The sequence below is a fragment of the Barbus barbus genome (genome assembly GCF_936440315.1).
Source record: "Barbus barbus genome assembly, chromosome: 29".
Lineage (NCBI taxonomy): Eukaryota > Metazoa > Chordata > Actinopteri > Cypriniformes > Cyprinidae > Barbus > Barbus barbus.
The window spans coordinates 4,757,363-4,785,047 of NC_136757.1; the positions used below are offsets into that span (position 1 = coordinate 4,757,363).

General features: G+C 36.0%; 1 protein-coding gene across 2 annotated transcripts in view; it reads left to right on the top strand.

Annotated features, from left to right (window-relative positions):
* The first annotated feature begins 5,567 nt into the window (after nt 1-5,567).
* The window catches only part of LOC306849552 (tumor protein p73-like), a 36,581-nt gene continuing 14,463 nt past the window's right edge, over nt 5,568-27,685 (top strand). Inside the window, exons 1-4 of one of the 2 annotated variants that reach the window (XM_079384671.1) lie at nt 5,568-5,867; nt 9,589-9,834; nt 26,328-26,514; nt 27,559-27,674. In XM_079384671.1, coding sequence (XP_079240797.1) covers nt 5,829-5,867; nt 9,589-9,834; nt 26,328-26,514; nt 27,559-27,674 — 588 coding nt within the window. In that variant the 5' untranslated portion in view covers nt 5,568-5,828. The remainder of the gene's footprint in view (nt 5,868-9,588; nt 9,835-26,327; nt 26,515-27,558; nt 27,675-27,685) is intronic. The other variant, XM_079384670.1, reaches the window with a different exon arrangement.

Consider the following 27,685-nt stretch of genomic DNA (forward strand, 5'->3'; position numbering starts at 1 on the left):
TACTATTGTAAATGACTGTTTATATCTGCTTGAATGTTTTTCATTGCAGCAGAGATGAATGCATGGGTGCTGTACTGCGCTGAATGGAGTTACGCACGCCCGAAAGAGTTTGTAGTCTGTATAAATAGGCTACTGTTTTTACATTTCCCAATCTTTTGGGGCTCGTCTGTTTTAACACAGGCTATATATCGAAGCCCGGGCTGAAGTGAAACGTTACAGAGTACTAAAAGAGCACTTTTTGTCCAAGACGCATTCCCCGGTGAGGCGCGCTGCTGATCAGTTTGAGCTGTTCGGTAAGACACAGCTTCATTAGATATAAATGCAAGGCCTTTATCAAGTGATAATTCAATTCTCCGCTTGAATCCCTGTTGTGTGTATAATTGCTGCCAGAGCTTTAACTCCTCTCAAGGTGGCAGCTATCACGGGAATACAGGTCAGAATGAGTAAACACCACGATGCCTCGTGCGTAAAACTAAGTGATTTAAACGAAACCATGCCCTGTTCCCGAATTCTAGCTTCTGTAAATATTCCCATTTATTTAGCCTCTTTCTTTCTTTCTTTCTTTCTTTCTTTCTTTCTTTCTTTCTTTCTAATCAATCTTAATTTTGCTTTTCTAATGAGAACTGTCTTTTGTTGATTATCGTTAAAGGCTAACGTTAGGCCTACGGAAAGAGGATAAATATTGTTTTAGAATAATAAGATATAGGTAAGAAGCATTTAGGAGCAAAATATGATTTTGTGAGGTGTGTTAAAAACTGTGATGATAGATTAGTCCTTTCAAATGTTCCGTCAGTTTTGTCTGCGTAAAATATAACTGATCTGCATCTTTCAGAGGAAGGTTTTGCGCGCTGCGCAACAGTCCGGCTTACAGGAGAAAACGCTTTCTTTTTATTATTTATTTTATTTGTTTTAAATTAGCAAATGTATCTATTTCATTTTAATTTAAGGGGAGACCGGGCTATGACTGTCATGGCGAACCTCTGTTTTAAGTAAAATAGTGCGTGCATTTACTAGCAGAATGTTGATTTTAAACGTTTCTAAAAATTATAATTATTTTTGTTAATTATTTTCCCCAAATTACAGTTATAATATCATCTTATTTTTTTGTAAACATGTGAAGATAAATCCGAGATGGCAGCTTTTAACCGAAAGGCTCAAGAAATGAGTAGCCTATTTATTTTTGTTTATTATAAATGTTACGTATATGTTATAAATGTATACAACTGATTAAGTTATCTTTTACTTTTTTTCTGCTTCCAAATTGTTTTCCTGTTGAGTTAAAAGATAAGTCTGTTCGTAAAATTGCTTCATTTTTGTTGGTGGCATGATTCAGATCAAAATGTGTTTAATGAGCTTACTTTCTTTACAATATATATATTTTTTCCTGGACAAAAACGTTATGAATGTTCAGGGTATTTTTTAGTCAAGCCCATGCAAAAAAAAAAAAAAAAAAAAAAAACCCACAGGGTAGAAATAGCCTATTACCTTTTATTATGGTAGTTTTCTTTAAACTTAGTCATCTTTAAATATCATTCGCAGTATGAATGTATTTATGTTTTTTATTCAGTAATAATATATTAAGTATAATAATATATATTTTCTTAAAAAAAAGAAAAGAAAAAAAAAAGTAAAGTTTTTTTTCTTACATTCATATTACATAAAATCATGACCAATGTTAATAAATGACTACTAAATGATATAGCCTGCTATCACATCTGAACTTAGTTCTATGATTGTTTATGACATTATCGGATGTTTTAAAGTATGTTACAGACTTTCTGTGTTGACTTGTTCTTGTGTGGGTGGGATAGTCTTTTATAGCTCATTTCCTGTGAGTAATATGATGGAGGAAGTATGTGGTCTGTAGCGCGGTCACAGTGGAGCAGTGCCAGGCAGGTTCGGACACGTCGAGCCTGGCATCTTTATTCTGAATCTGTGCATCCAGCCTCAAAATCTGCTGGGATTCAAACTTCAGAAGATGTGTTGAGCAGCAGGGTGGAAATGACTTTCAAATCCAATCCTGTGTGTGTTCAGTCTTTAAACAATGGCGCAGTTCAGAAAGAGTTATTTTACAGAGCAGTTTAGTGTAGCTCTTCTTCAGAATCAGCGTCTATTATAAAATTGCTGGGTCCATTAATGAATAACGACTATGATTCAAATGTAGAATCATTGTGTTGGTATCATATGTCATTTGGAGGATTCGTTTATATATATATATATATATAAATAAAAATAAATTTAACAATTTCAAATGTAATTTTCATTAATCTCTTTTTAGAGTATTCAGCTCAGTTTGATAAAAAATATATATTTTTCAAAGGATCAATCCACCCTGTTTTTGTTTTGTTTTGATTTTTTACTATAAAACTGTAAAAAAAATAAAAAATAAAATGGTAACAGCTAAATTAACTGGTGTTATTCCAGTCAGAAATATAATGTAATACAGCTGAATCAACCTAAATACATTAATTTATACATCCAAAACTACTCTATTTGGGATTAATCAGGTAGAAATATCTATTCAATGTAAGAATTGCAGAAATGCTTTATGGTTGTTGGTTTGCAGTTGAATGCTGAACTGCAGTGGGTTATTTCACTGTTTTAAAGGTTGCATGTATCTCTGTAACTCTTGTTTGTGATGTGGTTTTCAGTGTGATCTGCCCTGCGGTGGATTGTCCAGCATCCAAGATGTCCCAGTCGTCCACCGCTGATGAGGGTACAACCTTTGAACACTTGTGGAGTACCCTGTGAGTTCATTTGCATGCATTTACACAATACAGTTTACGTTGATATTAGTAACAATTTCAAGATAAACTGCAGTTTGTTTTTGTGAATTACAGTACAGAAAATTCAGACACAGTATGGGAATGCTTTTACATGACCTTTGGCATGCTTATATCTGTTTGTGATTCACGTACCTTCTCTCTGTGTTCTTACAGCGAGCCAGACAGCACATATTTTGAGCTTCCTCAGGCAGGACACTCAGGGGACAGGGTGGCTTCCAGCAGCCTGCCCAGCAACCGCGCTGAAGTCTGCATGGACGTCTACCACATGAGAGACATGAGAGACATGAACGACAACGTCATGGTAAGAAGCCAGTGGAGAATTCACCGTGTGCAGATTTACAAACATCTCAGTAAGACCTGCCGTTACAGTCAAGGACAAGTGATTGTAAAACAATGTACAATGATACAATGTAAAAGGGCATGGTGTATTTTATATTCATATTGACTTTTTAAAGGTGTTTTAGTTTTTTTCACATTCGTCATCCTATCAAAATCCTTCTTACGGATGTGAAAACGCAAAAAGATCGAACCTGATCCGAATTTTTTTAAGACGGACGAAAGTTTCGGAGGCAGTGTGTAAACGGGATTGACACAACAGGAGCTCGTATTTATTTTTCAACCTGCCAAAATTTCGGACTCAGTGTGCAATGACCTTTACACGCTTAAAAATGAAGGTGTTTAAAAGGTTCTTCACAGAGACGCCATAGAAGAACCATTTTTGGTTCCACAAAGAACCATTCAGACAAAGGTTCTTTAAAGAACCATCTCTTTCTTACCTTTTTATAATCTGAAGAACCTTCTTTCACCACAAAGAACCGTTTGTGAAACAGAAAGCTTCTTCAGATGTTACAGGTTCTTTATGGACCTATTTAGACAAAAAAGGTTCCTCTATAGCTTCGTGAAGCACCTTTATTTTTAAGAGTGTATATGGTTTATTTATATTTGTCTGTTGTATTATATATTATATATGGGTAGTTGACAGATAAGATTTGAAAATGACCTCTTTTTTCCAATCAAATCATTATGAAGGAGTTTATCTTTGCTGCTGTAACTCATCATCATTTCTTTTAGGATTTTTACTCATTTTAATAACCTTTTAGCTTGTTTGCAGTTTTGCACATATAATCCACAAGTTGTCTCAAACCTGTATGCATTTCTTTCTTCCACAAAAGAGGATATTTCGAAAAATGTGGGTAGTGAAAGAGTTGATGCCCCCCGCCCCCCCAAAAAAATAAACAAAACAAAAAATAAAATGCTACCAACATTCTTCAAAATATCTTCTTCTACAGAATAAAGAAACTCATAGGGGTTTGGAACAACCTGAAGATGAGTAAATGATGACAGAATTTTCATTTTTGGATGAACTTTCCCTTGCCAACCTCCAATCCAAAAAAAAAAAAAAGACGCCCTGTACTACTGAACTCTGTTGGTTTTCCCTCCTTATCCATCAGGATTGCCTCCTCAGTCCCTATTTTCCCTCTCCTGTGCTGTTTTTTTCCTCCCTCCGGGCTCTGCTGCAGGCTGGGGTGTTTGAGTGGAGGCTGTAGTGGGAGGTTGTGATGCCTTAATTAGAGAGAAAAGCCAAGCCCAGAACATGACACCTGCTCCTGCCTCCCATCTGGGGCGCACACGCTGGGAAACAGAGCAGGAGACAGGGAGGGATAGATGGACACACAGAATCTCACGAGGTCACATCTAACCCCAAAATCAAAAGAAAGAAATAAGAAATTATATTTTGCATTATAAAGACAGCCTAATTTAGCCCCATTAGGATAGTTATAAGACATTTAAGCGCATTTTCCCTCTAGTCTCATTATCGTAATTCATCGAAACATTATCCTTTTTTTTTAAATAATTTTCATTATTTTAAATCTTATTATTGTAATATAGTTTTTTTTTTTTGTTTTACTGAGTGATAATAAAAATAATTAAAACAACATAAATGAAAGTGCTGTGTGTGTGTGTGTGTATATATATATATATATATATATATATATACTGTATATATATATATAATACAATAATGACATACAATAATGATATTGTTGCATTTAGAATTTTTTAATGCATTTAATTTTTCATTTAATAGAGAATTGTGGAAATGTGCTTAAATATTGCTGTAATGCAAAACAAACAAAAAAAACATAATTGTCCCAAAATAGCATATATATAATATAATATAATATAGCCTGTCCTAATATATTTTAATTATTTATTTTTGTTTTGAAAAAATAATATATATATATATATATATATATATATATATATATATATAATTTTTTAATTATAATTAAAAAAAAAATAGAGATATATTTTTGGGGGGTGAAATATGACCCAAACATGTTTTTGACAGGTTTTGTAAAATGATTTTAAAATGTGCGCTGCTTTGCAGTGTCTATATTTTTGACGCTCTGCATCAGTAGTTCCAGAATTCTGTAAATGATCTGTTCTAGGTTGTATGGATTTTGTTCTCCTTATTGAGATGTTTTGGTTGTTCACTTTAGACTTGGACAAGCATTTTCGAGAATGTATTGATTTTCAGATGTTTGTTTTTCACTTGGCTCTTATGGAAAATTACTCCAAGCAGTTTGTAATCTCTTTTTTGTTTTTCTAGCAGTGAAAAGTGTAGGTAATTTCAAAAATAATAAATATAAAAAAAATTAAAAAAATAACAATCTAACCATCCCCCTTGAAAATAAGTGGTATAGTCTAAAAGACAAGTGGGCAAGTCTGGGCCTGCTTATTTACTTAATGAATAGTCATGAGGCCAAAAAGTGGGAGGGCCAAAGATTTGTTGTTGGCTGCATCTAGAAGCTGACAGGGCAAAGAGAACTGGCGCAAAATCAGAAAAAGCAACTCAGAGTGCGTTACCTTTCCTGGAGTTGTTGTGTCAAGTTAGTTTCTCTCGGAGTGTCTAAAGTGAAGACGTGAGACGTGAAGAACTGAGAATTGCAGAACTCACCTGTGTTTTGGGTGAGGTCACATGACCAGACCAGTGGGAGAATCTCCCCTGTCTTTTGCCTGCCTAGCGGGATCGCTACAATGCTGTGTATCGGTGACCTGCCTCATTACTACAACACGGTAGGTGAGCAGTTTCTGAACGATTCCATTGATTTTTCAGGAGCAAGATTCTTTCTTTGCTCGCTGTCTTCCAGATTCATTATGCCTGGCTTAAAACTTTATTTTATTTTATTTTATTTTATTTTATTTTATTTTATTTTATTTTATTTTTTATTTATTTTATTTTTTATTTTTATTTTTATTTTATTTTATTTTATTTTTTTCACATTTATAAATGGATCTTCTATGACACATCTGTTAAAATACCAGTCTGTTTTTTACTAGGTCTTCAATTCTAGGTTTATCTGTAATTGATTTGCAAATAATAATTTGATTATAATTGATTGTAATATACAACTTATAGTAGCTACTATTATAAATTGCACAGCTGCGCTTGCAAATGCTTAAAAACGTAATTTTGAATGATCCTCGAAAATGGCTTTTATATGATCATTTAAAAAATAATTTAAACAGCTTCATGTGTTATTACTGTGAGATGAAATGTGTGATGCTGCTTGATAGGAAACCTTCAGCTGTTTTAATGCTATAGCTGCAGTATATCTTTAAGACGGACACCTGTTGATGTTTCTTTCTGTGCACAACTTTGGTTTTGTTTTGATTCATTTAGAGAGATGACAGAAATATTGCAACATGCTACATTTTGATATTCTGCAGTTTAGTTCAGTCATCTCACACCTGTTTACAAAGTCTACTTAAGTTCATTAGGTTATTATCAGGATTCAACAGAGCAGTTTTAAATAGATGTGATAATGTCAGTGCTTTCAGTTTGCAGCAGAGGGTGCTGTTTTTTCATGTTAGTACAGAAAACATTTCTGCAGCTCGCAAACACATCATGCCGCTTACTATGTTATGGCAGAGATATACTTTGAAATATATAATATACTGTATAAAGACATGTGGTCACATACAGTAGTTCATTGAACGTTTTAACACTATATGGGGTAAGTTGTCACAATAAACCTGCCATTAAACACCTTATTACAGGCTTTACAGCAGAAATTATTAATACAGTAAATCACAAAAAACAAATAAACTAATAAATATAAAAAAAATGTAAAAGCAAAAACATTTATTGTATAATGTATGTATTTATAACTTTTAAAATGCATGTGACAATTTGCCCAACTTTTAAAGTCTGCCTTTATTGTGTAGTTGAATCTGGTTTGAATGAATGTCAGTGTGGCTGTCAGCTATAGTGAAAGCATATTGACATTTCTTCATGATATGGATGTTAGTTTAAAGGAGAATGCATTCATTATATACAGATAGAGAGAGAGAGAGAGAGAGAGAGCGAGCGAGCATGTATGTGCAAAAATTAAATGTTGAATCATCTATACACACAGACACACATGTGCACACAACAACACACACTCTCTCTTTTCTCTCTCTCTATCTCACACACACACACACACACACACACACACAACAATGCTTCTGTTCTGTTTCAACTTGTCACAGAGCATGTTTAGACTTACTGATGAGTCACACCTGAGTGTGTGTGTGGTAGACTCATATTTTCCTGCTCATCTTAAGATCATTTATGGAAAGCACCCTATGTGAGGCAATAACTAAGTTCAGAAATCTATTAGAAATCTATTATGAGGACATAGGCCTAGATTACACAGATACAATGCAAGTATCACTATTTGCATGAATGATTCTTCAAATCTTGCAGCTTTCTGAGGAGAGATGTGGCTTGTAGTGGTCAGATTTGCAGTTGTCTCCTGGTGCATGATAAAACAGATGGAAAATTCCCATACATTTACACTGAAGTATAGAGAGAGAGATTTGTGTTGGATTTTTGACTTGGGCCAGTAGATAATCACTTACTTAACATAAAAAACCTAGCAACTCTTAGCAGCATTTCTGTGTTGAATTTTGCAGGAAGCACCCCGTGGTTCTAGTTTTCTAGTTTTCAGTTAATTGCATTTTGAAAAACTCATCTGTCTACCTTTAAAACCTTTGCTTCATCTATAGCTCTCTTTTCTGCTGTGCTTGCTTGAATTGTGTTGAGAAAGTGTCTTCCGGCAAGTATATACTTGTGCAGGTGTTGTCTGACTGCCGATATGCCATAATTAGGGCAATGTGTGGTTTCTGACCTCCGTCCCTCTGGACTCCACCCGCTCTGGTTCCCCGTGTCCACGAGGATCAGGACTCCACAGAGGATAGTTCATAGAGAGCGAGAACAGGTGACCGCGTCTCAGGTTGAGCAGACTTTGCGAGACGAGTGTTTTACGCACTTTGGTTTCTGTGGGTTCATCAGTGTGTCGTTTGACAGCCGAGGACATGTGATTCTGTCAGTTTGGACAATGTACCATGTGAAAAAGAAGGTAAAGGTTTTCTCTTTGCTTGACTTGTGTTGCAGTTTGGCTATCTTATTTCACGGGGATCTGATTGGTCCACAGGTTTTGTGGGAATCATTACCCATCATGCTTCTTTGCTGAACTTTGAGTTATTATATCAAAACATGTCTGCATGAATCAAGTGATAATGTCAGTATTTCTGATTTATTATTTTTTGAGGTTTCGGTGATCATTTTTGTAATTTATATAATAACAGTGTAAAGTAGATTGCATTTGATTTCTGTAAAAGCTTCTGTATTGATGCTAGAGTGTTGTGCTGGATTGGATGTTGCTAAGGTGTGGATGTTTGGTGGTTTCTCACTGCCCCAAGACGAAAGATCCCAGCCAAAGTCTCTCTGATAATGTGGTTTTAAAAATTGCAAGTCTGATAACTCAGAAAAGTAATAACCCACCTCTGTTCAACAAACTGCGTAATTCATTTATGTCCATGCAAATGTATGAAAGCCCATTTCTGCCACTAAATAAAAAAACAAAAAATTAATGATAGTGATGCTAACATTTCTTAACTATGCTATAAATATTCAGAATGCATGGAAATATGAAACAAATAAAACATAACAAAGAAAATGTCTACGTTTAAGGACTTTGAACTGATCAAAAGCATGAAAATACATTTCTTTTTCTCAGAATTGCATACTTTTGTGAGATAAAATGGGCAATTTTATGAAATAAAGTGAAAATTACAATTCATAACCTTCCAACTGCAAGTTATAAAGTCAGAACTCACACCTGCATGAAACTTGCAATTCTGACTTTTTTCTTCAGTGGCGGAAACAGCTTCCAAACAAATGATGGGACGATTAAAAAAAACAAAGGATGACTGATAGTGATGCTAACATTTCTTAACTATGCTATACATGTTCAGAATGCATGGAAATATGAAACAAATAAAACACAACAAAGAAAATGTCTATGTTTGAGGACTTTGAACTCTTCAAAGTCATGAAAATACATGGTTTGTTATAAAATTAGCTAATGTTATCATGTCATTATGTCTTTGTCCAGCTGAGCTTTACTTTTAACACATCTGTCGAGCTGTACTTCTAGCACAAAACCTCATCATTATGAGTGGTGGGCATGATCTGGGAGTTTTGTGTTTGTAAATCAGAGAAGAGGATGGCAGGCAATTAGACATCGGACAGATTATGGTTGTGTTTTACAACCTACCCTTCGCCCGGAGGCTTGACTCCCTCTCGTACATCCCGATGCGGTGTAACTGGAGCTCTAGAAGTGGAGTGGATGGAGTCTTATCTCCTCCCTCTTTCCCTAAAAGTCAACTTTCTGCCTCCCTCCTTCACCTGTCTCCCTCCCACTTTTTACCTGTCTCACCCTCCTTCTCTTTCTGCCTTTCCTCTCAGTCTCAGTACAGCCTACTGAGCAGCAGTATGGAACAAGGTTTGGGGAACAGAGCAGCGTCTACCAGTCCTTACAGCTCAGAGACCACCTCCAACGTGCCAACGTCGTCACCCTACTCCCAGCCAAACTCGACCTTCGAGGCCATGTCTCCAGCCCCGGCCATCCCCTCCAACACTGACTACCCCGGGCCGCACAACTTCGAGGTCACCTTCCAGCAGTCAAGCACTGCCAAGTCAGCCACCTGGACGGTGAGTACGGCGTCTCGGTTGTGGTGCAACCATATCACGTGAGCTCCTCGTGATACACACAGTTCTTTTCCCACACGCACTGATGGTTTTGCCCGCAATGTGTTACGTGTGTTAAGTTTTACTCTTCTTCAGTTGCTTGTCTGCCCTTTCTTCTGTCTGTTTTTGGCGGCTCATTTTCTAGACTCTCATTTTGGTGGCGTTCCCGCTTTGTTCCACTTTTTCAATGTGTTTCTAAACATCGTAGCTGAAATTAAATTTCAAGCAGTGTCCTGTGGTGTGACATCCTGTTGTTCTCTATATGACCTACGCTATTATTAAAAAGTTGGAGTCTGTAAATGTTTTTGAAAGAAAATTCTTATGTTCACGGTCGGAGGCTGCATTTATATGAGTAAAAATACAGTAATATTGTGAAATATTATTACATTTTAAAATATATTCAATTAGAAATGTAGGCATGTGATGGTAAAACTGAATTATCAGCAGCCAGTCTCCAGTGTCACATGATCCTTCAGAAATCATCTCTTAAGATTCTTTGATGAAACAATATATTTATATGTATATTTAAAAAAAAGAAAAGAATGGAAAAGTCTTCACTGTCACTTTTGATGTAATTAAACTTGCTGAATAAAAGTATTAATTTAAGAAAAAACTTACTGACCCCAAACTTTTGAATCGTATTGTATATATTAATATATATATATTTCTTAAAATAATTATTATATTAGCAATTTTATGACCTCATTTAGTTTTATGGACTTTTTTGGAATTTTATGAGCTGCAAAATAAACTGTTGAAAATTAAAAATTAGACAAATTTCAAAAAGGATGACAATTAACAGCATCTGAAAGATATTTCTTCTCTTCAACATACATATGAATTCAAACTTGATGTTAAAAGAATAAGGTATGCTAATTTTCAGTTTTATTTATTTATTTCTCAGTCTCAGTCAGTCTACTTGCATGCACTTTTATGATTATATTTTTAAAAGTAAACTGCCACAGACTGTTCTCAGCGAAGTCTTTGATCTACAAAAATTAAAAAAGTGCAAAACCTTTATATTTAGCGTCCATTTGCATCTAATATTTGCTTGTTTACATGTTTGCTTTGGATTTCAGAATTTGTTGGTGCTCAAAGCAAGTTATTCTCAAACTATAAAGATCTTGCACAATAATCTGTTTGGTTAACATTTGCACTAATGAAACTTGGGAGGTGAATTTCCTAAATGGTTTAATGTTGTTGAGACATTTTCCTTGTATGCCTTAATGCTATGGCATTGTCATGGTGTATAATATAGCAGTAAGGTGTTTTTAGCATGTAGATGTGCAGTTGCTAGGGTCTTCTGAGTGGTTGCTTGTGCATTGCTTGGTGGTTATGGGTTAGTTCAGATCTGTATATGAGAGGTTTTCTTAAAGTGCATCCACACAGGAAAAGAATCACAGTAATGTCAAGCAGAGGAGCTTGAAACCAGAGCAGTCAGTGTTTTCCCCAAAGTGCAGTGTCGCCATGAGGAAAGGTGCTACATCAGTCTGTCATGAAGATGACCCTCTGAAACAGGAGATGGGGCTGTTTCCTGTGTCGGCGGCTCTTAGGCTGTTTATTGGATGAAGTCATGCGTGAGGCTTGGTCTCTGACTTTCTGCGGACGCGTAAGGTGATAGCGGGCCCAGGAAGGTGAGTGCTATGGCCATCACTCAGTGTCGGCCTGTGAAGACTGTCACCTCAGACGTGCCACATTCCACTCCATTCTCAAAGACCAGGCCTCTGTGAGCAGCAATAACAGCAGGATAAGCTTTTCAAATGGGCATAAGTGGAGTTTGCAGCACAGATTGCTGTTTACGTTTTAGAATAAGAGAAGCAGGCCCTACATTTGAGTGTGTTTGTCACTTCAGCTAGCGCAATAAATATAATGATACTGTTACATACTATCTCGTTTCCTCTATATTAAATCTTCATGCATGTGCAACTCTGTGGGAATATTCCTTGCATAGTGGATCAAAATTTCTGATTGGTCTAGATTTAACTAACCATCATACGTTTTGAGGATTTTGATCTTTCAACTTATGTTTTGGAGTGTAAAATGTGCATGAATCAAAATATTAATGTCAGCGTTTCTGATCAAACATGATGTTGCTTTACTGTGTCATATTTGTATATATATGACATTACTTTAGTCAATGGAGACTAGAAATAATGTTTAGAAAGCACATTATTTGCTTAACCCTAACCCATTCTAAACCTGTTTAACTTTCTTTCTTCTGTGGTACATAAAATATGTTTTTTTTTTTATTATTATTATTGTCTTATTGTTTTTTTTTGTCCATGGAACCAACTTTTTTTTTTAAATATTTTGTGTTCTGCAGAAAAAAGAAAGAAATGCAGGAATGAGTGAGTAAATGATATGTAATGCAAGTTTCATTTTTGGGTGAAGTATGCACTCAGACGTTTGAAGAATTTTAAAAATGTGCGCACAAAAATATTAAAAATATAATTTCTGCATTGACATCCATCTCTGAAGACCTTTGCATGATTCTGCATGAAAATGATGCTCCATGCCACTAGTTGTCAGTAAATCCAAGATGACCGCTGAAGTGCAACATAAACACTAAAAATGGAAACATAAGGAGACATATTTTGCAGTGGCTGATATGATAGAAGTCTTGGGATTTGTAGTTACACTTACTAGTGCTGATGCAGCAAACCATTGTGGAAATATCTCATCGTCCCATGATTTATTCATCCCACAATCCCAAGAATCCAATAACAGGAGGGTTATCGAGATTAAGAAAGTACTATTCAGCTGACCATGTGACAGCAGCTTGTGGGGTTGGGGTGAAGGGGATAGATATATATAGGGTTTTGAGTCACAGATCGGATTATTTTTCAGATAAGCAAGAAACAAGAAAAAAGTATATTTAAAGCACCGTGAAGGGTTTTTGACATAATTTTGTCAAATCAGAGCAATCTATCATATACTAATTTAACATGAAGTCATCAAATTGTTACTCCATATCAATCGCATACAATGGAAATACAGAATAATTAGAACAATCATAAACGCGCAATAAATAACAGAGTGTCATATGATCATATCTATAGCCTACACATTTTCCCAGAACGTTCTTGCGACCCGGTAGCAATTCTTCCACGGCCCGGTAGTGGGTCGTGACCCGGTGGTTGGGGACCTCTGGTTTAGAGAACTGATATAACTGATATATCTTCATATAATGTGAGTGGACATTACTTTAAACATATTCATAAAAACTGAAAACTTGTTGCCATCCACTCTTAAAATTAAAGGTTCCTAAAGGGGGGGATTGTAGTGATGCCATATGAGAACTATTTTTTATTGGTTCCCCAAAGAACCTTTCAATAAGCAATAACCACTTTTTCTTAGAGAATATTTTAACAATCTAAAGAACTGTTTTACTATAAAGAACCTGTTGTGGAATGGAAGGGTTCTATGGATGTTAAAGGTTCTTTATGGAACCATCATTGCCAATAAACCACTTTTATTTTTAAGAGTGTTGGGGCCAGGTTTACTAACAGTTTGCGCAAACCATCTTTTGGATTTACTAAAGACACGCAGTGAAGAATTAGCACTGAAAAGGCGTGGACAGTTATTTTTGTGCCTGAACTTTTTGAATATGCATTTGTAGGAGTTTCCCTTTCAGACACACAAATTATGGGAGGAGAGTATTAAAATGAATTTTGCGCCCGTGTTGTAAGTAGATCACCCGCACCTGATGGACATCAGCTCTGCATTCAATTTGCGCTGTGTTTCGTACATTGCGTTGGTCAATATGTAAATGAGATGCTCCGTCTGTGTTCTTTAATTTGCGCATTGTCAGTAAATCACCCACAGAAATATCCACACCCATTGGTGCTGTTTTGGAATTGCACTCTTGTGCTAATTTGCCCTGTTTAGTAAAACTGGCCCTTGGTGTCTTCACCCCATATACAAATTGAAGGCAGATTTCAAAGTAGATTCAGAAATTAGCATTGGTTCTTCTATATAAAGTAACATTTCCAAAGGTGGCTTTACGGGAGGAGGATTCTCTTGCATTTGATTGGACAGAAATATCTTTACGATCGTATGTAGTATGACTCATCAATATTTTTGCTTAGTTTTCCTGGAATAGAAAAATAAAGTTACATCTGATCTTTAAAAAAAAGAAAAAAGCCACATCTGTTCTTAAATGTACTGTACATAGATTCATTTAAAGAATGTAATAGATTTCACGCCTTTTTTGTAACTTCAGAACATCTACTAGATGCAAATGTTCATCAGAGGACGACAAGAAGCTGCTTGCCTTGCTCCTTCTTTTCTTTTTTTGTGACCGCTTTCATTTTCACTCTGCCACCCACTCTAAAGACCATTAAATTGTTTACTTTATCCTCCAAAAGAATCGGAGAAAGGGAGAAATGGCTCTGGATTATTGTGAAGTTATGTGGAATGCCAATGTAACCTCAAATTCAGGGAATTTCCAGGTATGATACAAAGGCTTGCAGGCTGAGGATATCTGGGATTACTGTGTAAGTGGTAAGTGAGTCATTGTGTGGCAAACTGAAGGGTTAAAGCATGGTGCTCTTGGGTTTGTGTAGCCTCGGGATGCTTTGGGAGCGGCATGGGGGCATTTTGACTGTAATCTGCTTGATCCGCAGTGGGATTCTCACTGCTACCTGAAACAACATTCCTCTCATCCAACCTCACGGATGAACCATTTGTAAATTGCACAATCGCATGTGTTAGTATTGTCGTGGTAATATTTTCTCACTCCTATGAATCCTTTTGACTTTGATGCTTGCCAATAATTATGCTTGTATTAATTGTTTTAATAAACCACATGTCACAAGGCTATAACACAACCTGCTTTAAGGAGTATATGAGTTACATGCACGCTGTAAATTTAGCTGAAGTCCCTGTTGAAAGGAATATTTCACCCTAATATGATCAAATATTTCATCCAAAACATTGTCATCATTTACTCATCTTCATGTTCGTTCACATGTTCTTTCTTCAGTGGAACACAAAAAAAGATGCTTTTCAGAATGTCTTAACTGCTCTTTTCCATACAACTGATTTATTGCTATACTGAAATAGTATTTATTCATATTTTGAATTAGCTTTCTTTTAATTATTATCATTATTATTATTTACATTTTCAGTTTAATTTTTTATTTATTTTATTAATTGTGTCAATTTAAATTTTTTGCTTTTAAAATATTTTTCTTTAGCTTTTTATTTATTTGATAATACTTTTTATTTAGTTCTAATTTTCATTTAAGGCTTTTAAGTGTAAGTTGTGTATGTTATGTTTCTATTTAATTTTATTTCAGATTTATTTCAATTTCTGAAAATATTTTGAATACTTTTAATTTTAGTTTTACTTTAGTAAAAATATCTACGCTGATGGGGACCGTGGAATAAATGAATGAATGTTTCATTTATATTTCAAGTCTTCTGAAGCCATACAATAGCTTCAGAAGAGACTGGAAGTTTTAATCTTCATTTCATGAGCACGTTCATATTGGTTGCAGCTCTTAAAGGGGTCATCGAATGCAAAATTCACTTTTCAAGTTGTTTGAACATAAATGTGTGTTGGAAGTGTGTGTACACATCCATCCTATAATGATAAAAATCCACCCAATGTTTTTTTTAAATCCCTATTTTAAAATCCCCTTTCTCAAATCAGGGAGATTCCTGTCAGACTTACGTAGTTCTGCACAGGCCGCTCCTACGAGAGTTGATTGACAAGGCAGTCTTACCTTAGACCCGCCCTGAGTGAGCTGAGAGCTGTCTGCCATTGTGTCGACTCCGGTGCAGGGGAAGACAAGAACGTCTCCGATTAAGCAATTGAAGTGTTTAGTTGTTGGATGTAATAATGAATATAGCAGTCATCATTTACTCCTGACATCTGAGCCACTGAAGACGCAGAGGATTAATGTGACTTTCGCTTTGAAGTGAATGCGCTAATCCTGATCTGCCTAAATGCATCTATGTTTGCGCAAATCATTCGTGATCCAGCTTTATTTACAGAAGAAGTGAGTATAAAGGTTTTTTATGAATCTTTGCAAATCGCCTTTCCTAATAATGTACTAGTTAGCCAGTTTCGCGGCTGATGTTTAGTATGCTCCATAGATTTATAATACCTAGATGCCTCATTATGGACTGTTTCTATGGGCAGCGAGATGTAAGCCATCCGCCATTTTTGGAACGGTCTGCGAATCTTTGAGCGCATTGACACTTGTATATCTTTGAATATTCTTTGATTATTATGGTGAATGCGAGATGGCTGACGCGTCAACGTATCTGGAGCGGTCGAAAAGGGATCTACACATGTCTATGGTCTGCTCATCGCTCCACAGAAGAGAGGGGCGGAGTCAGCAGAGCTCACGAGCATTTAAAGCAACATGGACTAGATCAGCGTGCTGAAGACAGAGCTGGTTTTTACAGGGTATAAAGGGTGTTGTTTTACTCTACCATTGAGAAATTTGAACCAAAGTATGTTATAGACTTTTCATTAAGACCATAAAGAATCATATCAACTTGTGTAAAACGGGCATCCGATGACTCCTTTAAATCTCATTTGCATTTTGTGCATATTCAGAATTGGCACATCAAGACATGTTACGTCAGGTTTGACGTTGGAGGGGAAGATTTTAAAATTTTAGTCATTGCATCACTCAGAGATCATATGGTTTCAGAAGATATCAGAAAATTGCATTTATGAAACTATATCATCATTTTTTGCTTGGCAGGCAAGACATTCTACAAAATGACAACTTTTGTGTTGAATGGAAGAAAGAAATTTATACATGAGGTTTGGAACAGTTTGAGGGTGAATAATTGATCAAATATATATTTTTTAATTCAAACACTTTCTTTCTTACCATTCTCTGCTTTTATTTAGTAATAATAAATAAGATCGTAGGCAGTAATGCTCAAAACCGACCAGTGTGACCTTGTGTGAGCTCCTAAAGGTGGGGCTTTTTTCATCGCAGAAAAAATTTTAAGGTCATTTTCCTGAATCATGTCTGTTTCTGCCTGGGCCTTTGCCTCTGTCTTTTTAGGCCCCAATTATGGTATGATATCACTGAGTGAATCATAAAAACAAATTGTGTGTTAGGGATAACTGTTTAAAAGCTCGCTCTCAAATGCACATTATAGGCTTAAACAGGAGCTGACATAAGGGATGAAAATGAGTTCTGACACCTCAGCTTTTCCAATAAAGACCCCGACACTTTTTTTCATTGTTGGCATATAAGTAGGGCAAGTCTGAGCATGTCTTTGCTTCTGGAGTATTTGAGGCTGCTCTTCTTAGCTTTTACCCTCATATTCAGCGAACGGGTCTAAACACGGCCCCGTAGCCAGCGCATCCTTCCTCTCAAAATGACAAAACGCACACATTTGCTGAGATTTCATACAAATGTGCAGGCACACAGACTGCATGCAAAATTAGTTCATTTGTAAATATAAAATCGATTGGCCCCTCCGTAATTGTTCTAGTTTGGTTTTGACTTGTTTGCTATGAACCTAAAGTGATAGTTTACCAAAAATGAAAAATCATGCAATCAGTTTCATGCTATTATGACATTCTTTCTTGCATTGAACACACACACACACACACACACACACACACACACACACACACATACACACAAAAAAGCAGATTGTCTGAACTTTTTTTTTTTTCATACAGTGAAAGTGGATTAGTATAGGGACAGCTGTTTACTTTCATTGTGTGGAAAAGAGCATCTTGGACATTCTGCAAAATTTATCAGTCACATCATCCATAATATATTTTTTACTTGAACTTTTCCTTATGCAATTTAATTTTAACCGCTGACGTTGCTCAAAAATGTCTTGTCAATTATTCAGTTTCTGAATTTAGAGATCTGAAATTAAACTGAAACATGCAAGAGCAAAATGGTTTTCCCATTAGATTACAGTTTTGAAAGAAATGTTTCTTTGGGTTCTAAAGTTCAATATTTGTTATTAAGGAAAAAAAGGTCTGCCCCTCCCTGTAAAGAATACTTGTTTCCACATGTCAGCAAACGGCAGCCCACTCCAAAATACGATTCTCCAAAAATATGGAAATCAGTCCTGTACTCTGAGCTCAGACAAGGCTCAAACAGACTTTGTGAATTTCAAAAACTTGAGAATAAATCTCATTAATGTGCTGTAAAAATACAAAATATTAGTTTTGATATAATGTGGAGAAAAACTATATAATGTTATATATTTAAAGAGATATTTCCTTTTCCTTGCAGAAATATTCCAAGAACAATTAAAAAAAATTAATAAAATCTGAAGAATATTTCAACAGTTTTTTTTCTGTACAATGAAAGTAAATGGAGTCCAAAACCACACTGTGGGCATTGGACATTTCTCAAAATATCTTCTTTTGTGTCCCACAAAATAAATTCATACAGGAATGGCATGAGAGTGAATAAATGATGCCAGAGTTTTTATTTTTGGTGAAAAAACTCATTGTGGCTCCTAAAAGAACAACCTCTGAGGGGAAAAAAACCCCTCTGTGTTAATTTGAACTGTCTATGTTTATTCTAACTATTCTATTACTGACTGCAATATGTTTTTTTATTCATCATGTACTTTAAGTTTTAAAATTATTGTTTTTATTACTATTTAATTTTTAAGGAACTTACTTTTTGTTCTCCATTTATAGCATGCAACTGTTTATCGCAGTGTGTCTTGGGAGGAACAATGGAGCGGTAGCGTATGTGATGCTGGCTGCAATTTCACAGCCGTTAGCATAGGCAGCACATTTGTGAATTTATTGACGGAGATGGGGAGTTGGCTGAATTTGCAGGTGGCATGCTGAAACATGTCCATCAGGCTGTCAGACTCGTCATTATCACTCAGGCCGCAGAGCCTGCCTGAACGTGCGCCTTTCCAATGCTCACTTTCCTCCAGCCCATCATCTTATTCCACCTTACAACACATACACTGCTACACTGCAGGCGAGCGATGCAGCGCTGCCAGTATAATCAAGCAAGCTGTCCACAAACCAAATGTGTGTTACCTGCTTTGTTTTGCGTGCTTGCAATGTAGAGGGCTTTGTTTAAATTTTTTTAAATTATTATATTGAATTAAATATTATTTCACAGAATTTCACACAGTCCAGTTCACTGGGTTCCCACTTGTTTTGAGCTGTCAAGAATTCCTGTCCACGTCAAGACTTTTCTCTAGTATGTAGAGCTTCTGTCTTTTTCACGGATTACTGCAAAATGATTCAGGTTAAAGACTTAAAAAAGAAGGCTCCAATTAAAACCAGAAAGAGTTGGTTCTGACCATCTGATGCCACACACGCTAAAAACTGGTTCTTTGTTGGTATTTGTGGTTTCGTGAAGAAACGTTAACATTCATGGAATCTTTCCACTGCACAAATGTTCTTCGCCATAAGAAACAATGGTTCTTTTAAGAACTGTTCGCTGAAAGGTTCTTTGGGAACCCAAAAATGGTTCTTCCATGGCATTTCTGTAAAAACACCCTTTTGGAATCTTTGTTTTTAGTGTAAGAGAAACTTTTAAGCCAATAACTATTTATTCTCCAGATAAGCTATTTAAACCTTGATCTGGACAACCTGTAATGCAACTTCAACAACGATTAGTCACTCAAACCCAATGCAGCAAAAACGGTTCTTGATAATGGTTCTTGTTCTTTGTTAAAACCTAAGATGTGCTACAAAGTAAAAATCTGTAGCCTCGTTCAGACTATCAGCCCAAATCCGATTTTGTGCGTATCCGGATGGAATCTGATTTGAATAACTGCCTGTCCACACAGCGTATCGTATCCGATTTGTGTGTCCATAGGCGCTCTTTCGTTTTTACGGAATGTGCGTTGGTTTCTATGGCAATGCCGTTGCATTATTATGCCTACGCTAAAAACAACAACAGCAATACAGTTTGAAATACAGATGTTGTCTTACAACATGACAACATGTTACAAAAGTAATGCATTACAGTAACGGATTACATTTTGCTGTAATGCAGTAGTGTAAGGCATTACTAATCAATTTTCAGTAATATTTTACTCTGTACATGTTCAGTAACGCTTGCGTTACAACACACTTTTAGCCCAAAATTTAACATAGAAGACATTCAAATTAACATTAAAAAAAAAAAAACAGCAAGACCGCGAGACATTAACGAATCAAAAAAGCCGCAAGTAAGTTCTATTTCCTGTTCGTGGTCAGTCAATAGCCGCGTGTGGTGTCCAACAGCTTCTGATATATTTGTTTAGCGATTTATTTCATTCATCTCTCTCTCGCTGGTGGAACTTTGTATTGTGTGACATAGTCCAGTGAAGGCGTGTTTAGGGCAGGTTTTACAGGAGTGCCGCGAGGCTAATGGCCCGACGGTGGAAATGCGGCATGATTTCGGCCTCTGAGCTCGAGCTCCGAGGCTATTAGCCCTGCCTGGCTCGCTGTAAGCCTCGGCTTGCACTGACCAGTGGAAAAAGCGGCTAATAATGGGTGAAGATGGCAGAAGACTGTACATTCGCGAGATGCCTAGATAGCCCACAGCCATTATGCGACACCATATCGCCCTCTACTGGAAGTAAAAGTTCTACTTATTATTAATAAGTTAATTTGGTAAAAGTAACTCAGGAGTCATGTAACGCATTACAATTCTGAGACAGTAATATCATAAGGAATGGAATTACATTTACATAACAGTAACAATTAATCTATAATGTATTACAGTTTGGAAGTAACTTGCACAACACTGGTGAGGACGTGAAAAAGCTAAGCTAAACCTTTCCATTGCACAAAATGTTCTTTAGCTTGGAAATGGGTTCTAAATATTAAAATGTTCTTCACACTAAAAAACTGGTTCTTTTAAGAACTGGTCACTAAAAGGTTAAAAGGTTCTTTGGAAAACTTAAATTAGTTCTTCTGTGGTACATTTATATTTAGTCATTTGGCAGACGCTTTTATCCAAAGCGCTTTACAATTGGGGAATACAAAAAGCGATTAATCTTGGTATCGTCGTTAAATCCCTCTTTTGGAACCTTTGTTTTTTTTAGGAGTGTTGGCGTATCATTAATGGAGCTCTTCATGTTCCTATGTGGTGTCAACACGTTAATGTCCTTATCTTTCAAGCCATTTTTGAATCAATTTACATTTTTTCAACTAAATGAGAATTTCAGCTGAAATTCAGCTACATGATAAGTATTCCAGGAGTAGATGGATTGAGTGTGAAACAGTGGCAGGATGATGTGAACGAGGGTGTGAGTGTCAGATGGGCGAGTTGAGACGTCTGCCTGTTGTGCTGCTCACACATCTGCACCCAGTCATTTATGCTGCTCTCTCCTCTCTCTCTCTGTGTGTGTGTATATGTGTTTATGCTACTCATTTGCATAGTCTCTCAGTGAAAGTGGAAGTTTTGCTGATGTTCTTACATTAGTAAAATAACTGCAGTTATGCACAGAGAAAAAAGACTATTACACTACTTTTACTGTAGATTTATGAGATTAGCAGGGAAATCACTTTTTTTGTTGATTTTTCTGGAAATTGTAAACAAAGGTACAGATGAATGATGAAACATTCGTAAAGATAACTCAACACAAATTATGTTAGTGTTGCTATGTGTTTGCTAGGGTGTTCTGGGTGGTTGCTGAGTCATAGTCTCCATGATAGACTTACTCTAAATATGACTCACATCCTTCAAATATATATATTATATTAACTGTTATATTATGAAATTATAAATTCATCATCCACCATGTGAAATCGTCAAATCTGAACTGGACTGGACTTTGTAGGCAGTACTATATGTTAAATATAATGACGCTAATAATTTCATGTTTCTTTAGCATCATATTAGAAATTGAGTTCTGAAAAACTTAGTCATTTATATTGCTCTAAATTTTTTTAAAGTTGTTTATTTTTGTCACATTTTACCTGCAACTATTTATTGACATTGATTTTATCTTTTGTGTTATGTTTGGCTTTTTATTATTTCATGAAAATATATATACTTAACAATTATTTCTCAAATATTTCTTATTTGCTTCTCCAAAACAAAATAAATTTAAACAAACACATGATACATGGGGCAACTTTTTGAGCAATCTTGACAGAAACTGGTTATCCATTAATACTTAATTTCTAGCGATTATCGTCAATTTGATTTCACAGATACTATTTAAACTAAACTGATCTAGACAATGACATCTCTGAACTCAATAATGAAATGCTTTAACTGAAAATTGAGTGTTTAATCTTATTTTTATACATTACTGACACTCTATCCTCCAATTTGATACTGTTAAGTGCTTTGACACAATCTGTATTGATAAAAGTACTATATAAATAAAGCTGACTTGACTTGACTCATTCTCAATGGAAAAGTGCCCAAGCAAAATTGCTCAAAAAGTTGCCCCGTTTATCATCAGCCTTAGGTTCAGTCAGCTATTTTGGTTTTACAGTTAGGTTTGTTTAATTCTGACACTGAATTTTATTCTGATTCGGTTTTAAGACAGATCAGATGTCATTTGTACTATTTAAGTTTGACAACTATATAATGTCCCTTACGAAAAAGAAGTTTATTCAAGTGTGCTATTAGTATACTTCTTTTAAACTAAAAAATATAGGAAAGTATACTTTTAGTCTACTTATTATATACTTCTCAGAAATGGGCTTTATGTACTTCTCAGAAATATACTTAAAACCCATCTGTACCTTAGGGAAGTCGTGGCCTAACTGTGCGTTCACACCGCCGGCGTCGAGAGCGTCAAAGCGGCCGGAAGTCATTCATTTTCAATGAGAGCCGGCGGCGAGCTCCGGCGAGAGCGGCGCGGCGAGTCTTGGGCGGTGAGAGCGTCGAGGAGAGTTGAAATCAGGTCAACTTTATGGTAATGAGCTATGACGCGGTTGGGCGGCAACCAATCGGAATGTAGAAGTCCTCCGCTTGAGAGGGTTCCAGAGAACGCAGTCCTGTAAACTTTGGTTCCGACCACAATAGTTCCCAAGCAAAATGGAAGAGAGATTAATTATTGCTGTGGCGGGTTTCCCGATAATATTTGACGTGTCCCTGTTTGTGTACAGGGACATAAATAAATAAAAATTATAGAGGACATTTTCCCGCTACAACGTGTGTTTTTCAGCGGGAATGCAATTTATTTGCTCAAAACAACACCTTCAATCTGGACAGTTTGTAATGTAGGCTGCACACAAATTAATGTTAATTAAAGACCAAGGCTAGTAAATGTCTCCTATAATGTTGAAATTAGACTAGCACTTAACCATGAACACAAATCCACACCACACAAATGGCTTTTAATTGGTTTATTTGGTTAGCAAACATGTAACTACAATTAAGTTCTTTCCATCGATCAATTTCTCACTTTCACATTTCAAATATTAACTTATACTCTACTTGTGGTCAGTCTGCACAAGATCAACCTGCTTGTTTCCTTTGCGGCTCCTTTAAATACAAGACGAGCATACGATCTACGTCAGAGCGTCAGCGCGTCCACGAATCTTTTCTACAGCGTCGCAGTCAGGGCGGCCAGGGCGATTTTTGACGCTCTCGCCGCGGGCGGTGTGAACGCACAGTAATGGTTAGAGAGTCGGACTCGTAATCCAAAGGTTGCGGGTTCGAGTCTCGGGCCGGCAGGGATTGTAGGTGGGGGGAGTGAATGTCCAGCGCTCTCTCCACCCTCAATACCACGACTGAGGTGCCCTTGAGCAAGGCACCGAACCCCCAACTGCTCCCCGGGCGCCGCAGCATAAATGGCTGCCCACTGCTCCGGGTGTGTGTTCACGGTGTGTGTGTGTGTGTTCACTGCTGTGTGTGTGCACGTTGGATGGGTTAAATGCAGAGCACGAATTCCGAGTATGGGTCACCCTACTTGGCAGTATGTCACTTCACTTAAAATGACATTTAAGTATACTTGACTTGTACTTCGAAAAAGTCAAAATATATTTGAGCTATACTTGTGCTCCTAGAATCCGTGTTTTCATTGTTATACGGTAAGGGACTAGTACACATCTTCTGTACAGAATTTCCAAAAAACACAAGTGAAGAAGAAACCGAAACAACGGATGCTTCCAATCCACGGGTTTTACTCAAACGGAAGGCTGCATCCTGCGAAGGCTGCATTTCTCGGCTGCCACGTCATCAAATGTCGCTGAAGGCCATCTCAATCGGAAGGATCCTTGGAAGACAGCCTTCGTTTCGCGTCCTTCATTCAGCTGAATTTGAAGGATGCATGGGATGAAAAACGAGTCAGTACTGAGCTTGTCTGGATTTATTATGAAATATAAGACAAAAATAATGTTTTCAGACACTTATCTTTTGTTTTGGTGTAAATTACTTACTAAACGCTAAACTGCCAATAATTTAAGCCACAGGGAGATTGTAGATGGCTGTGATTCATTGTATTGCATTAATGGAAAGCCAAGTTATTTGAAATAATATAAAGATTTGTAATACAAAGTATTTTTCCAAAACTAAGTTTTATTAGTGTTTTTGTGTCATGACGGTGAGGAACATTTGTGACGTAGCCACACGCACTTACTAGAGCGTCTCATTCTAGCGTTTATATGCCGATGAGGAGTCTAGCCTACAAGACTCTGAAGGACTGAACTAGGAAGCCTTCCGTTTGAGAAACACCCCACGTGTAATCTAACACGATCATCAGACATAAAACAGCATTTTTGTTTACAAGCAGATACTCTGTTCTTTCTTTGGATGTTCAAATATTCATATGACAAAATACATACAAATTAATACCTAAATAGGGACATAGTGGTATACTTAAAGTATGATGTAAAGTTCACTTAAAGAAAACTTACGAGTATACTTGCAATATAAAACTATTAAACTAGTAGTTCACTGAGACTATACTTCAAAGTATGCTAAAAATGCTACTTCAGGTATTTAATTAGTAAACTATCAGTATATCTATAAGTTCACTTTTAGTATAGTTGCAGTACAAGCTAAAAACTTTAAAATAAACTAGTTGTGTACTCAAAGTTTACTACTGGTATACTTAAAGTATACTTAAAAGCCGTGTTGGGGGTAAACTTATTACGTTACGCATAAGTAACGCGAGTTACGTAATCAGATTACTTTTTCAAGTAACTAGTAAAGTAATGCATTACTTTTTAATTTACAAGAAAATATCTGAGTTACTTTTTCAAAAAAGTAACGCCAGTTACTTTGTTTTCCCATTTATTGACTGACAAGTCTCCTGTCCCCATGTTGGGAGAAATTGTAAGTACAGAGGCGTTGTGTGCGCTGTCTAAACATGCTGTTACTGTAGTTCTAGACTAAATGTGAATGTGCATTAATTCATCTCACTTGAGAAAAAAAACAAAAAACAGATTTAGTATTCATCAAAATGAATTAAAACAGTGAAATGCAAACTCAGAATATGATGAAAACCTGCAATAATTAAATATGTTAACACAGATGTTTCTAATCCCATTATTATTAATCAATGTATTTGCTGCTGACCTTTGATGATCCAGTTCAACCATACTAATAAGCAAAAATGACTTTAGATAAACTAACAATTGTTTTTTATTGCTGAAGAGTGTTGAACCTTCTTCTCCTGCGGTCTACTGTACAGACGTGAATTTACTTTTCCTTCAGCCTGAGGTTTATTATTTACAATTTTTGGTGTGAAAGGGCTTTTAAATTTGCTATAATTAGAACTTTTTATATGAAAAACAAACAATCAAGCCCTGCTCATATTTAAAAAGTAACACAAAAGTAACATAACACATTACTTTCCATAAAAAGTAATTAGTAGTTACTTTTTTAGGGAGTAACGCAATATTGTAATGCATTACTTTTAAAAGTAACTTTCCCCAAAACTGCTTAAAAGTATACTTTTATATATTATAAAGTGGGCCAATTTAGTCCCAAGGAGTATTGAAATAGTACACTTACAAGTATACTACTAGTACACTGGTATTTGTATACTACATAAAGTATACTTAAAATATACTTGAAGTATACTACTTCTGAGCTTCATGGGAAACACTTATGATTGTATAAAGTGTGTTTGCAACATTAATGGCGTTTAGCAAAGTATTCATGATATTTATTGTGTTGCAGCACCTGGCATACAATCTCCCTTTCATAAAATCTGAATCACATTAATACAAGTCTGCACAAAGCAGGCTTGTACATTTGGTTTTTGAGGGAATATTTGGGATGTCTTTATGGTTTTAGACAAGCTCTGACATGCTTATGAGTGAGTGTGTGTGTGTGTGTAAGAGAAAGACCTCATCAGATGATGTCTTCATTTATAATCAGATGACTTGTCTTCATCTATAAAGAATCATATTTGTAACGTGTGGCCATTTAGTGTCATAAAAGACCAACATATTTCCATGACAGACCCAGGACCAAAGTGTTTATTAGAAAAACATATGTCTTTTTTAAATCTTGGTTTCACTGTAAGCAGTGTTTCAAATGTTTATTTTTGTTTTTTATAAATGTATATTTCTGCAGTACTCTCCGTTGCTCAAAAAGCTGTACTGTCAGATCGCCAAGACCTGTCCGATTCAGATCAAACTGGCTTCCTCGCCCCCAAACGGCAGCGTGATACGAGCCATGCCCATCTACAAGAAAGCCGAACACGTCACAGAGGTGGTCAAACGGTGTCCTAACCATGAACTCGGACGGGACTTCAATGAAAGTATGAAAAAAAACATTCTTTATTCACAGATGCAACAATTTATTTGACTGTTCGTGTTGGTGGTAGAGACATTTATATTTACATATGAATACTTTATATATAATCAGACATGTGGAAGCATCTATAACTGAAAAAATGTTTTACAATTTGTTGACTTTTGAACAATTATTGACCAAAATTCTTTCCCAGAACATTTAAACAGCAGCACATTTAAAAGCATTTATTAATTAAACTCATTTTTGAAACACACACCAATAACCTAACAAAATGAAATGTGATTGATGTAGTGACATTTTCTTTAGGTTTTTATTTTTTCTAAACTCAAAATATGAATTAATATGAATAAACTAACCTGATGAGGTTACATGAACAAAGGTCAAGATCATATAGGAAAAAATCAAACAAATTAAGCTTGCAATTTTTTTAAAGTGCACTCTATAACTTGTGAAACCAGCTGTTCCAGATACAACTATCTGTTCTAGGATCTGAACATGTTATGCAGAAAAATACAACACATTTCAGAACTAGTGGACTGCTATAATATAAACAGTCTGTTTCAATATAAGACATAAATTTGAACAAAATACAGCTAACCACCAACATTTGACTAAAAACAATTGCCTACTAAAATCAGACCATGTTTCCTTCTAAATGTTGATATTGCTTTGCAAACTGGTTATTGACATCCTGAAAATCCAAACCACCTTGGACTCTATGGTCAGCAATGATAGATAGTCTTTTTTTTTTTAAGTCATTTGTCTTCAGCTCATTCACTCATATTTAATTTACTAAACTTTCAAGTGTTAAAGTAAAAATGTAAACAAAGATTTTCTTGTTTTCTGAAACGAGACATTGAATGCCTGGTCTTGTTTCCAATACATCTATTATTCTATAGCTAAATAGTTTTGTGAGGTTTTGAACTGAAAATAAAGCTACCTCATTCACATTCACACTTGGTCGCTTTCATATGCCACAAAAGGAAATATTCCCGTTGTCCTTCCACTTCTAATTCATGATCTTTCTTGTCCTGCTGACTCTGTCCAGGTCAGACAGCTCCTGCCAGTCACTTGATACGCGTGGAGGGCAATAATCTGTGTCAGTATGTGGATGATGCTGTGACCGGCCGACAGAGCGCTCTCGTTCCGTATGAGGCTCCACAGGTTAGTTCAGT